This window comes from Stigmatopora nigra, chromosome 16 (genome assembly GCF_051989575.1).
Source record: "Stigmatopora nigra isolate UIUO_SnigA chromosome 16, RoL_Snig_1.1, whole genome shotgun sequence".
Lineage (NCBI taxonomy): Eukaryota > Metazoa > Chordata > Actinopteri > Syngnathiformes > Syngnathidae > Stigmatopora > Stigmatopora nigra.
Genome location: NC_135523.1, coordinates 7,937,501 through 7,950,220, shown reverse-complemented (window position 1 = coordinate 7,950,220; position 12,720 = coordinate 7,937,501). Strand labels below are relative to the sequence as shown.

General features: G+C 38.2%; 1 protein-coding gene across 1 annotated transcript in view; it reads left to right on the top strand.

The window, feature by feature from the left end:
* Positions 1 to 8,910: 8,910 nt before the first annotated feature.
* The window catches only part of LOC144209719 (uncharacterized), a 10,659-nt gene continuing 6,849 nt past the window's right edge, over positions 8,911 to 12,720 (top strand). Inside the window, exon 1 of the mRNA XM_077736170.1 lies at positions 8,911 to 8,948. Coding sequence (XP_077592296.1) covers positions 8,928 to 8,948 — 21 coding nt within the window. The 5' untranslated portion in view covers positions 8,911 to 8,927. The remainder of the gene's footprint in view (positions 8,949 to 12,720) is intronic.

The following is a 12,720-nucleotide window of genomic DNA, read 5'->3' as shown; positions in this document are numbered from 1 at the left end:
GGGTGGGCAAACCGGTCCTTGATGGCCGCTGTGGGTGCAGGTTTTCGTTCCAACTGATCCAGCACAGAGACTTTAACCAATGGGATTTCTGCACAAAACAAGAAGCAACTGACTGCAATCCACTGGTTGCACTTATAGGACACCAGATTGGTGACAAGGTGTCATCTTTATCGGTTGGAATGAAAACCTGCACCCACTGCGGCCCTTTGTGGAATAGTTTGCCCACCCCTGATCTAGACATATAATTTTGGATGGTAATGACGTGAAAAACTACAGTCTGACTGAGTGAAAACTTTCAATGTATGTTTGAAATTAATCTGTATATGTACACTAATAATTTTACTACACATTTAAATGCTTTTAAATATTTTTCTTAGTCTTTTAATATTTAAACGTGCGATGTAATGAATTCAACCATTTTTTTCTTGAAACGATCTCATACTTTGTTTCATTGTGAAGGGGATAATTTCTGTCGGTTTCAGGTGGTTGAACAGTGCATTTACTTTCAGGAGGAATCTCATTGCCCTATGTCAGAAATGTGACTGAAAGGGAATGAGAAGCTACTCTTTATATATTAAGAAGGCTTTAACAGATAGGATACCCAAATCCCCTCATTTCCAAATAGGTAAATGAGAGGGCATATGCCATTATTATAAATATTCATTGTACTTCACAATCCAGCAGTATTCATTGCAGGACTGGAACTACAAATAGGAACACAGTGTGCAGCTGGTGTGCATGATTGACTGTGCTTTTCTAGTTCAAAAGAGCCTCAAAAATGATAAAAATACGTGTTGTGATAAGTTGACTTTGCAAAAAAAAATTGAACACATTCCTTCTGAATAAGAATGTAAATTCACCAGTCACTGGTCGTACAATTTTAACTTTCTTCACTTGCATGCCATTATAACTGTGAGGCAACAACAAAATAGGTGTATGAAATAATTCTCAAGTTTTACTATTGGGAGGCACCATAAGGAGAAGTTTGTGTATGTGTGTTTTTAATACAACTCTTCATCATGAATATATGTTGATGTGTTCAAAAATAGTTTATCCCCAAAAATTCTCATTGTTATCTTTGTTCTTCTTACAGCTGTTGAGCAGGTGAAGCACTGATGTACAGTAGTTCAACACATGAACCTAACTGCTAAATCAATCTTTGGCCGGGAGTTGTAATGTGCTCACAATCCTTGGAGACTGGCTCATCTGGAGATTCAGTAACGCTAAACGTGACTTATGCAATCCCATTGATGCATTCCAGTAAAAACGCAAGTCAAGGTCGCCACTACCTGACATGCTATTAAATTCATTGATGTCGCCTAAATGCACTCTGCACACAAGGTATTGAGTATTTGTACTCTAACAGTGCAACGGGTTCATACAGTTGTTGAACCATCTGAAAGTTGCAGCTTAGGATTCCAAAGAGCTCTCATTTGCTGAAACATCGACAGATACACGTTAATGGCTGCGGAAATAGAAAGAAGCCTGCCATTTGTTTTCAGCTGCAGCCATATGCTTGGGAATGTCAATGCAAATAGGCTCAGGTGGTATAAAATGATGTGTTTTAAGAGCACTGAGTCAGGATCAATGTGTAGAACAGTCGCTAAGCTCTACTAAGTCCCTTAATCACTCGTTGTCTCCGGCGGGGACAAAACATGCAAGCTCGACATGAAGTGCTATTTAAGCCTTGTTATGGCAATCTGCGTACATGCTGAACTGGCATACATTGACATGCTACATTGGAATAAAAACATTTTTTTTGGAGCAGAGGGCAAAGCTGGTCAGAATATGCCTGTACATTTTTTAATGTGGATTTTGGATCAATTCTTGTTGATTTGTTGATGCAATTTTCTTTAGATTTTTGTTAATTTCATTTTACTTGGAACACCAAATTGATTGTTGAGCATAAATTGGGAGTGGATTTTCACACTGATTTCTTCCATTTCCTGTGCCTGAGTTAAATAGTAAATCCCCATCTCATTCCACTTTTCCAAAATGACTCTTGATTCCATTTTACTCCAAGCCAAAATTACTCCCACTCCTGATTTTCCCCTGTACCATTAAGTTGGTCATTAGGTCATTTTTTTCTTTAATGTGAATAGCAAAATGTAATACATTCTTCTCGACAATGCACATCCCAATCATGCCATTTTCAAAGAGCAGTATTTGCTCTTTTATCCCCTAAGCTGGTAAAATCGTACACCACTCTTATGGGAATCTAGTAGCTTGCCAATTAGATGACACTTTTACAAGGTTTGGATAATTTAGACTAAAAGCTGAAATATTTAACTGTGTAGCTGTAAGCTTTTTTTCATTTTATGGCCCACCTTATCTCTATGACAATATTTTCTGGTTTACCATTGATTATTGTCTCCAGTTTGTCTTTGTACAGATCTTAAATGAGCTTTACAAATTGACATTAAGGTCATGTAACGTGACTTACAGTGGTACCTCAAGATACAAGCTCAATGCGTTCCGGGACTGAGCCTGTACATAGATTTTAACGTAACCCGAATGAACGTTTCCCATAGAAATAAACTAAAAACAAATTAATTAATTCCAACCCTTTGAGCAGCCTCTCGCGTCCTCTGTCAGCTCGTATATCAAAATTTGTCTCGTATCTCAAGATAAATATTTGCCCAAAATTTTACTCGTATCTCAAATTGCTCGTATGTACCATTGTATTTAAAAAAAAATGGAAGAAAAAAAAAAAGCACACACTAGCTAAATCTTTACTATTCTTTGCCTAATTAACTCCCACTGCTGGGTTGGGCTCAAGGGCATGTGTTCTTCATTGCTTCAGCCCTCCCGTGTTGTTCTTTCATTTTGCCTTAATTTGCTTCTTGTGCTCCACCTGTCTGTGTGTGCTGTTCACATTTCTTTGCCCGTGCTGCGTCTCAACCTCTTAATGGATTGATGTTAAGTGCTCTCCCGGCGCTTGCAGCTGCTTGTTGTCCTTTATTGCTGCAGAAGTTGTGGCCTTGGGATGTTGTGTCTTTTTGTCCCACTGCGAGGAAAATAACTATGCACCTGATGGGATGTTGGAATGGCAATTGCCACACCATATGAATTACATTATTTATTTTTATATCATTCTATCAGTGTGCTTACGACACTATCTAGATTACATTGGTTAGCTCATAAATGTTGCTGACATTATGCCTCAGTTAATTCCAGGGAACATACTGAATAATACAAACAACTATTCACATTTTTTGCCCTTGTTTGTGGATAATAGATCATTTTTATAGAGTACTGTATGACCTTATACACAGCTAAATGTCACTTTACTTTGTGAGGTAGCAGTTGGTAGGGTGTGTCACAGTAGGCATTAACACCTCAAAGGCTGACCTCTAAAAAATAGGCGGTTGGTGTCCTTTTGGCCTCAGTCCAAATGGTATTTGCACGTGCAAGTGACAAGAGTGACACTGTGCGAGGATCCAAATCACATCATGTTTGCGGCCCCCAGCTTGATTAAAAATTAATTTTAAAAAAGAGGCCAGCCTCCTGGAGACAGAATGACAATGGTGTGAGTTAAACATTTGGACATTATGAACATAACGAGACAGTACTCGTACATGCATGCATTCAAAACAAAGAGCTTGTTGTTTTGGCAGTAATATTTAGACTGTAATTCACAACTCTAATCACTCCTTGTGTGTATTAGCCATTAAGCTTGTTCAATATGTGATCAAATATGATTCTGCTTTTGGCTTTTGCCTCAGCAGGGCTTGATTATAGCAATAGCTTGCAAGAAGTGGCCCGGGGAGAACATGCAAACTCCACACATGTGGACCGACCTGGATTTGAACCCAGGACCCCCACCGCGAGGCCGATGCGCTGACCAAAGGAATATTCAGAAACCCTGAAATGGAAATTCATATAATTTGCCTCACAATTTTGAGATCAAGGGTCCATTCTGGCCTCCGGCTTTCCTGTGTTGAGTTTGCATATGCTATCCGTGCTGGCGTGAGATTTTTCCGGGGATTCCGGCTTCCTCCCTTAACACCAAAAATGCACGGCAAGCTGATTGAGCACTAAAAAATGTCCTTGGGTATAAGTGTGTGCATCAATGGTTGTTCACTTTCTTGTTCCTTGCTATTGCCTGACAACTGATTTAGGGCTGGTAGTTAGCTGGGATTCAGCACCCCTTGAATGATGGATGATTTGGTTGTTCTCTAACTGTTGTCTTTGAATAGATTAGTAAAATGACAGATATTTTGCAGATTTACAGTAGATCTTTATATTTCCTATACATATGGCCTATACATTCTAATTGTTTCAAATCCCAGCTCAGAATATTTGGCGCAATACACGTGAATGTTCACATGAATGGTTAAATATAAAGTTCTGAAAAGCGCTTTGTGCACTGTAGTGGTGCAGCTAGAAGTCCTTTACATTTGCCATTATGGCTCTTTCTAATGAATGACCATCCCTATCTATTCAACGTCTTTATTTCTGAAAAGGCAGTGTTTTACTAATGTATGTTGTTGTGTATATTTGACCATGTCCTTGAGTGTGCATTCATGAAGGTCCTCCTATCTGTCTTTGTAATGGTTGCTTCGGGTGGCTAACTCTCAGGCTCCTGATCCGTCCTCATTTGTTTGGCATTTTCATTTTGCAGGCCGCAATTTCTCTTTCCTGCGACGTGGAAGGAAACCTTTCACTATTTTATTGTCTCTCTCACACATAGACACGCACTGTTTTCCATTTTGTCTGGATTTGGGCTTTTACTACACTAAAACAGAATGTATCAAAATGAGGACAGATTGATACACACCCCATTAAAAGGTAGGCAAAAGAGTGGAAAGTAAATGGTAGATTACATAATACAACTATAAATATAAATATGCTCTGTATCAAAAAAAGAGTATAGGAAAATAAACAAACAATCACAAATAAATTAAAGTAATTAAAAAAAACCTGTAGTTCACGTTGATGCAAAGCGGAGGCACAATGCTGTGGTATACCACTAAAATTGAGGTTACCATCATCATCACTGGTTAAAAGCAGTTTCATTGTACGCTGTTCATTGTATTCTTTTGCCTTGGGCCTCGTAACCCAAAACAAAGCCAAGTCAATCTCATAAAACAAGGTGAAAATTGAGGGCAGGGGGAAGGAGAAAAGGGAGCAAAGAGGCTGAAAACAAGCTTTTCGTGTGTGTGTGTGTGTGTTTGTGGATATTTCTAAGTATGCATTTGTGTGTGAGTCAAGGGGATTTGCAACATCAATCTGATGAACCTAAAGCCCCTGGCTAGCTCCCCAGAGTTGTTTTAGGGTCTAAAACCCACACACTATTCTCCTGTGAGCTGTGCTGGTACTCACAGACTCAGACTTTCCAAAAACATTTCCATGAAACAAATGTTCCCTTGTTTGCAAATAAACATGCTTGCACAAACCTTCATCTCATACCTTTGATGCACCCTCGCATACAGGAAACACATTAGGACTGTATTCCTCCTTGCAGCGCGTGGCAACAAAGTACCATTGTGTAGGTGTGCACTACAACTCCAGTCAGCACAATGCAGCCGGATTGAGCCGCTGGACTGCTGAGCACCGTAGGTGTGGGGCATCTCAATTTGTTCCGAGAGGGATCAAATTCCAGTGCCTTGCAAATTGTGCGAAGCTGCAAAGGTGTGTAGTGGACACACACTGAATGCACTCACAAGTCACAGCATTAGTCTATTGGTGAAACACAACAATTCTGTGTCTGTAAAGCCTAAATAGTAATTATTAGAACATTTAGAAATTGTTACAAGTACTGTGATAAATAATGGATAACTAATTTGACTTGAAACTAGATCAATTAAGTATTTTAATCCTTTCATTAATCCCTCTTATAACCCATCTCATCTTATTTCTGAAGCTCTTTATTCTCACTAGGCTCACAGGGGGTGCTGGAGCCTATCCTGAATTGATGGCCACCCGATCACAGGGCACAAGGAGATCATGCATACTCACCCCCATAGTTAGGGGCAATTTAGAGTGTCCAATTAGCCTACCATGCATGTTTCTTTTAGGAATGTGGGAGGAAACCGGAATACCCGGAGGAAACCCACGCAGGCCCGAGAAGAACATGCAAACTCCAAACAGGTGGGACGTGACCAGGATTTGAACCCGGGACCCCAGAGCTGTAAGACCGACTCGCTAACCACTCGCTCCAAAAAAATGGTACATCTGAGTGTCTTTGAAGCCTGAACCAGTTTTAATGTGCAACAGGCTCATGTGCCAATTTTTATTTACAATTTCTCCAAATTTAATCTGGACAGAAAAGGGAAAGGGTTCATGTCGAACCCAGCATTAGGACAAATCTAATACATCGACATTTTACTTTCAGCTATATAATCCTGTCACCAAGTTATGTACCAGTACAAGTTTAGTGACCAAAAGTCGTGCATGTACCCACTTTAAAGTCTGTATCATACGAGATGCTAAATTATGTCTTGACATTGCACGCATTACCAAAAGCAAAATTCTTGCTAGTTCTGTAAATAAACACTTTTCATCAGTGCTGTATAGATTCAAATATTATTAATACAATGAGAATTTTGAATAATATTGTTTCTTATTAAAGAATAGATATATTTTGAAATTTTTGTCCTTGCTTGCGTTTCAATGTCATGGTTCAATGTCCGTTTTCTTTCTTGACACATTTTGACATATGAATAAATGACACCTCTGTCGTCTCCTTTAGGGTGCCATTCCAGCTAAGTGGGAAGCTTCACTAATGATCATAGAGCTTCATCACAAACTATGGATGGATGTTATTAATCTTTCATTCGTTGCCGTCCATTCACCAAAGTCAAAGTCCAAAGTCCCTAAAGGACTGCAGAAAGTGGAAGTGCAGAGGTTATAATAAGACAACTTCCATTCTAATTACCTTCATCACTCACTCTTGCTCATAATTTATCTCATCCCCTTCCAGAAATGAAAAACGTCATCATTAATAACAAATCAAACTGCCGAGAAGGAGTCTTGCTAGGTAAGAATTAATGATTTTGTTTCTTCATTTGATAGAGTCAAGTCTTTTATCAGGAAATCATCACCTATTTTGTCCGCATTTATCCAACTTGAGTAATTTGTGATTAACATTCATGTTAACGTTTGTAACCTTTGAGTGGAATAAGACTTGGGATCCTACATGCTGTGATGATGTTTACAGCCAATTGACCATTTATTAGTTATTTATTATCTCTATAACTATTTTATGGCTATAAAACATTTACTGGATAACTATTCATCCCGTATTTGGGAAATTTCCTTGTCACAGTAGCATGAGGGTGAGAATGCAGAAATAGGAAAGGCATTTTAGACAAATTAATAGTTAATAAGTAAGTTAATAAATAAAAACATTATATATATATATATATATTTATATATATATATATATATATATATATATATATATATATATATATATATATATATATATATATATATATATATATATATATATATATATATATTATATTATATTATATATATATATATATATATATATATATATATATATATATATATATATATATATATATATATATATATATATATATATATATTTTTTTTTTTTTATTTATTTTTTTTTTCTATATATATCTATATATATTTATATAATTCTGGAAGTTATCTGGGGTTTGTTTCTTCATTGCTTGTTTATGTCTTCCCTTTCTGTTCATTGTCTGGCTCCACATGCTCCCGTTATTTATGCTCCCCTTAACAGCCAATCATCTCATTCTATCCATGTATCTAATTGTTTTCTCAGTTGTATTTAGGTTCTTTTCGTGTCTTTTGTAATGCCAAATTCACGCATCAGTTGGTGATGAATTGTAAAATCAGTTGATAGTTTTAGACTTCTTTTGGTGGCATTTTCCTTGAAAGACAAAACATATCAAAATCTTGGCCCAGACAATCCATCGATTGCTTTCTTGGAATATTCAGTCATTCCACTTTTTAATTTTGCATCGCTTTGTAGTTAGAGATAATCAATTTTCTTACAAACTCAAGTCCCGTGTGTGCTCACCAGCTAGAGTGCTTCCATCAATCACAAATTACACCCAGAAGAAAAATTCATGTCCTAGCATGCCACTGAGACAAAAAAGCTCAAGTGTAAAACAGGAAAAGATACTAAAGTAACAAGAAAGCCATTTTTGTTTTATAGCAGTCTGCCACTTATATGCATGCGGCCACTTTTGAAAAGCCTATTTGTCATCTAGCATATGAGCAGAAACATTCATATTGACCCCTATTCTAACGCAAATGAGACAGAACCAAGACGGATTCACTCAGACAGGAAATATTTATCAAAACCATTCTTTCCATTGAGATGTGAAATGTAATAATTTGATAAATTTGACAACCCAGAGACTATAGATACATTTCAAGGTTGTAAATCAGAAGGGTAAACTATTAGAAACTATGAATAACTAATCAGTATGCATTACACTCATGGTTTACATTGTGTTCTTTAACTATGACTCTTTTATAATCACCCACTTGATCAATGCGCTATTTTTTAATGTTATTACTCACTTAATCTTGTTGCATATTTTAAAGTAAAATTGCACCATACTATGATTTTAAAAAGAAAATATTTCTCATATGTTTAAGACATGCAGATGGCTAAATGGACATTCAGTTCACTGACATTGCACTTTTGAAAAAAGAAAAAAAAAATAAAGTAATGTTGTTAGATATTTCCATTTCCAATTACAAATGCAAGTTCCATTATTTACCATATTTTACAGACTATGAATCACATCTTTTTTCATAGTTTTGGCTGGGCCTGCAACTAATAATCAAGTCCCAATTTTTTTGTAGGCAATATATACCTGACTAACTTAACATGTTGTTCTCTTTTTTACTATTCCTTCAGTGTCTGAACCGGTAATCCTTACATGGGTGCCAAGGGGTGCTGGAGCCAATCCCAGATGATATCAAGTACTTGGCAGGTACACTCAAAATTCATTGCCAGCCAATTGCACGGCACAACGAGACAAACAACCATTCACACTCGCACCTAGGGGCAATTTAGAGTGCCCAATCAGCCTACCATGCAGGTTTTTGGGATGTGGGAGGAAACCGGAGTACCCGGAGAAAACCCATGCAAGCAGAGGGAAAACTTGTGAACTCCACAAAGTGGCCCATCTGAGATAAAACCCTCGACCCCAGAACTTTGAGGTTGTATAGCCACTTGCCCGCCGGGCCGCCAATAAAGGGAATTTCTAAATAAAATAGATGATAGCAATTTTTCTTCACTCAATGATGTAAATGTTATTTCAAATTTACATATCAGTGGTGACTGTTCAACTGCCTCACTGATTATCCGGGCTCATCAAGGGACAAAAATTTAATACCGCAGCAATCAGTCTTGTAGATGTTGATATTTCACAGGTGAAATTGAAAATGTGACCTACTGGTGGTGCTACGGGGAGAAAATCAGAGGATCATTGGAGCAATTACAATTAATCCAGGGGGGAACATGAACCCCTCTTTCAAGTGACGTGATATTCCATCAAATAGACGTTGAGACTTTTGCTAAAAGCAATAAAAGACAGGGTCTTGCTGACAGGGCCAAGCGGGGCTTGTCAGTGTGCAATATCCTCCGAAGACCAGCACACTAGCAATCAACTAAATTGAATGTCAATGTATTTTGTTCATTGGCTAAATGATCCAAGCAGATCATCTATACTATTCTCAAAAGTATTTGACTCTTTTCTAAACCTATGTGACATTCAATCCCTAATGTTTTAAAATGACATTTCCCCGTGCTTTGTAGCTATGACAGCTTCTACTATTCTGGGAAGGGTTTGTAAAAGGTGTAGTAGTATATGTATGTTAAAGAATATTCTCTCAGAGGCAATTTGTGAGGTTAACCAGTAATTTTGGACAAGGCCAAGGCCTTGCTCTCAGTTTCTACTCTAATTCATATCAAAAAGTTAATGTCAGGACTCTGCCAGTTAAGTTCATCCATCTGAAACAGTTTGGGGATTGCTTGTTCTAAATTGAGTTCATTTGCATTGTTGGACGAGTACAAATTAGGGTAGAAAAATAGATGGATGATGGTGTTTAAATGTGAAAATGAATACATCTGAGACGAGGATCTGTTTAATTTTAGTTGTCCTCCCTTTGGTTGTCCATTTGATTATTTGTTCATCAGACAATTGCTTCTTCTTCCTCCTCTCTATACATGCCACTAGATGTGAGCAAATATTACAAGAGTTCTGTTTGCAGCCTGATATGCCGAATTCAGTTAATTTTTCAGTGTTTTGATCTTTGAAGTTTGAGTAAATGTTTCTCCAAAACCATTCTACAATGATGCTTCATATTTCAAATCTTAATTGGCACTATAAGCACATGGCTTGTGAGGAATCTAGGCTCGGGAGCTGGCCAAGTGTCCACAATATGCCAACTTAGCCCAAACAAACTAAAGTGAACCTTCCACTCACTTTGCAATACAGTTATGGGCTATCCATCTATATAACTGGTCAGGAAACAAATTCCTGTAACTTGTGTAAAAACACAACATATAAACACAATGAGTGATGCTGTTCTTAATATTTTAAAACAACAATAGTGCTGCTTTCTGTAGATGTTTGATTCCTGCCGGATCTTTCATACAACACTAGCTCTCCTCATGGTGTTTGCTCTGGGAATTGGGAGAAGAACTCCCTTTAGGCCATGTTTTAATGACTAAATTGTTCAAATCCAATTTCAGCTCTTTTCATGGACCATAGCAGCACTTTGAATGAGGATGCCACCCCTAATAGGGCGTTCATGAGTCTTTACTGGTCTTTGTGGGTGTCTCTCCCCTTGACAGAGCGTTTCTGTTCTCACTGTGCACTGAGACCAAGGCGTGAGAGCCGAGCCAAGGCAGCTGGGCCTGATAAGAAGAATCATGTCTTGTAAGAAACATGGCGGAGACACAGAAGCTAATTGGAATGTGTCGATATCCGCCATTTTGGCTGCCACCTAAATAGCCGCTTTGAGTGCAATGAATAGTCCCATAAAGCATTACGAAGGGGGCGATAAGCTTCAGTGAGACTTTGGCCAGTGTTTTCTTTGGCTTCCTGTAGTAGAGACCTGGAATGCCAGAGTAGCACCTGGGATTCCAGATGTCTCCGGGTGAAAGCAGCAGTAGCATCTCTCATGCGACATTAGGGCTCACAGTGACATTCATCCTTCTTCAGCTTGGCATTGGTGAGCCTGCAGAGTCGAGCCAACTTCCTATCGACCTGCATATATCAGTCCGAATGAGCCCTCCTGGAAGTCGGGACAAAGCAAGGGCAGATGGGAGATTTTGGGCAGAGCCACAATATAAACTTTGTCAATGTTACAGTTACAGATGCTATTCTTTTTTTTGAGATGATTATAGTGCAGTTGGAAAGTAATTTTCCTTTAGAAATTCCCTTTCCAAACATTTTCAACCCCAACAATGCTTAAAGGCCACACTATCACTTCAGGGGGTACTTTACGGAATTCAATAGATTAGTCTTAACTAAGCCACAACCTATAGTCCATTTAAGTATTCTATTCAGCTTTGTTGATCCAAACATTTCCTGGAATGATTTGACCAAGTGACAAATGATGTGTGGCCAATGAGTTTGGTTGTTTTTTGGACTAAACTGCAGTTTTTTAACCGCCATCCTTGAGTCGAGGGTCCCAATACGATATTAATGAAGCCCAACATGCTTCTGTATTGGGAATTCCTCTTCCTCTCAGTCACGGAAGCTGTGTTATAGTGCTTCAGCCTTCAATTGTTCTCAACCTAAGCACATGTTTTCAGCACTCATCTTCAAACACAGGCGTGGGCAAGATTCTCGCTGGTGTTGGTATGAAAGGTTATTTGTCTCTGTGTGCCCCATGACTAACTGGCGACCAGTCTAAGGTATAGTCTGTCTTTTGCCCGAAATCAGCTGGGATATACTACTGCAAGCCTTATGAGGCTGCACAGTATGAAAGACGAATGAATAGTTAAAATGACTGGAGTGCCTTTAATTGTTGCAATTTTTGCTGGACATATGGCTCTGAATTACTGCAGAAAACAGATTTTGCATAGATTGTTGGTATTTTGAGAATTCAATGCAAGTTCTCACTCTACTAATAAATTGAAAGGAAGTCTCCCTCAGTCATTTTGTTTGCCAAATTGAGCTCCTCTGTATGCACACACTCCTAATTGACTCAGCTACTGAGCGCTTCATGTTTCACTTTTGAGTCCTTCCTTCTGTTTGGAGAGGCCTGTAAATGAATCTTTTTGTTATTCAAAACACATGATGTAGGTGCCAGTCAAGAGGAAAGTCTGAAAATAAATGCAAGATCTTCAGCCGTTAAAATTAATAAGACATTTTTCAATGGGGTTTATGGGCCTGTGCGTTGTTGAGGGTGGATGAGACAAACATTTAGCAGTTCATTAAACATATGTACACGCACACATGTAAACGCACAACTTAACTTAAATTTATGTCAGGTAAGGCGAAATATCAATTCAACGACAATTGCCTTTGTTGAGCTGGGCGATAGCAAGACTTGTATTTTGACAATGGCATGCTTTTTCTTTTCAATTGCACCATCACCTCCTTGGGCCTATAATGAAAAGGAATGAATAAAGCTGCATTCAGAAACAACATGTTAGAATGGATGACGGTCGAAGGCACACAAATCAGGGACTTACAATTGACCGTTGATTAGCTGTGTTTCCAGAAAACAAGAGGCTGTTTGAATAAT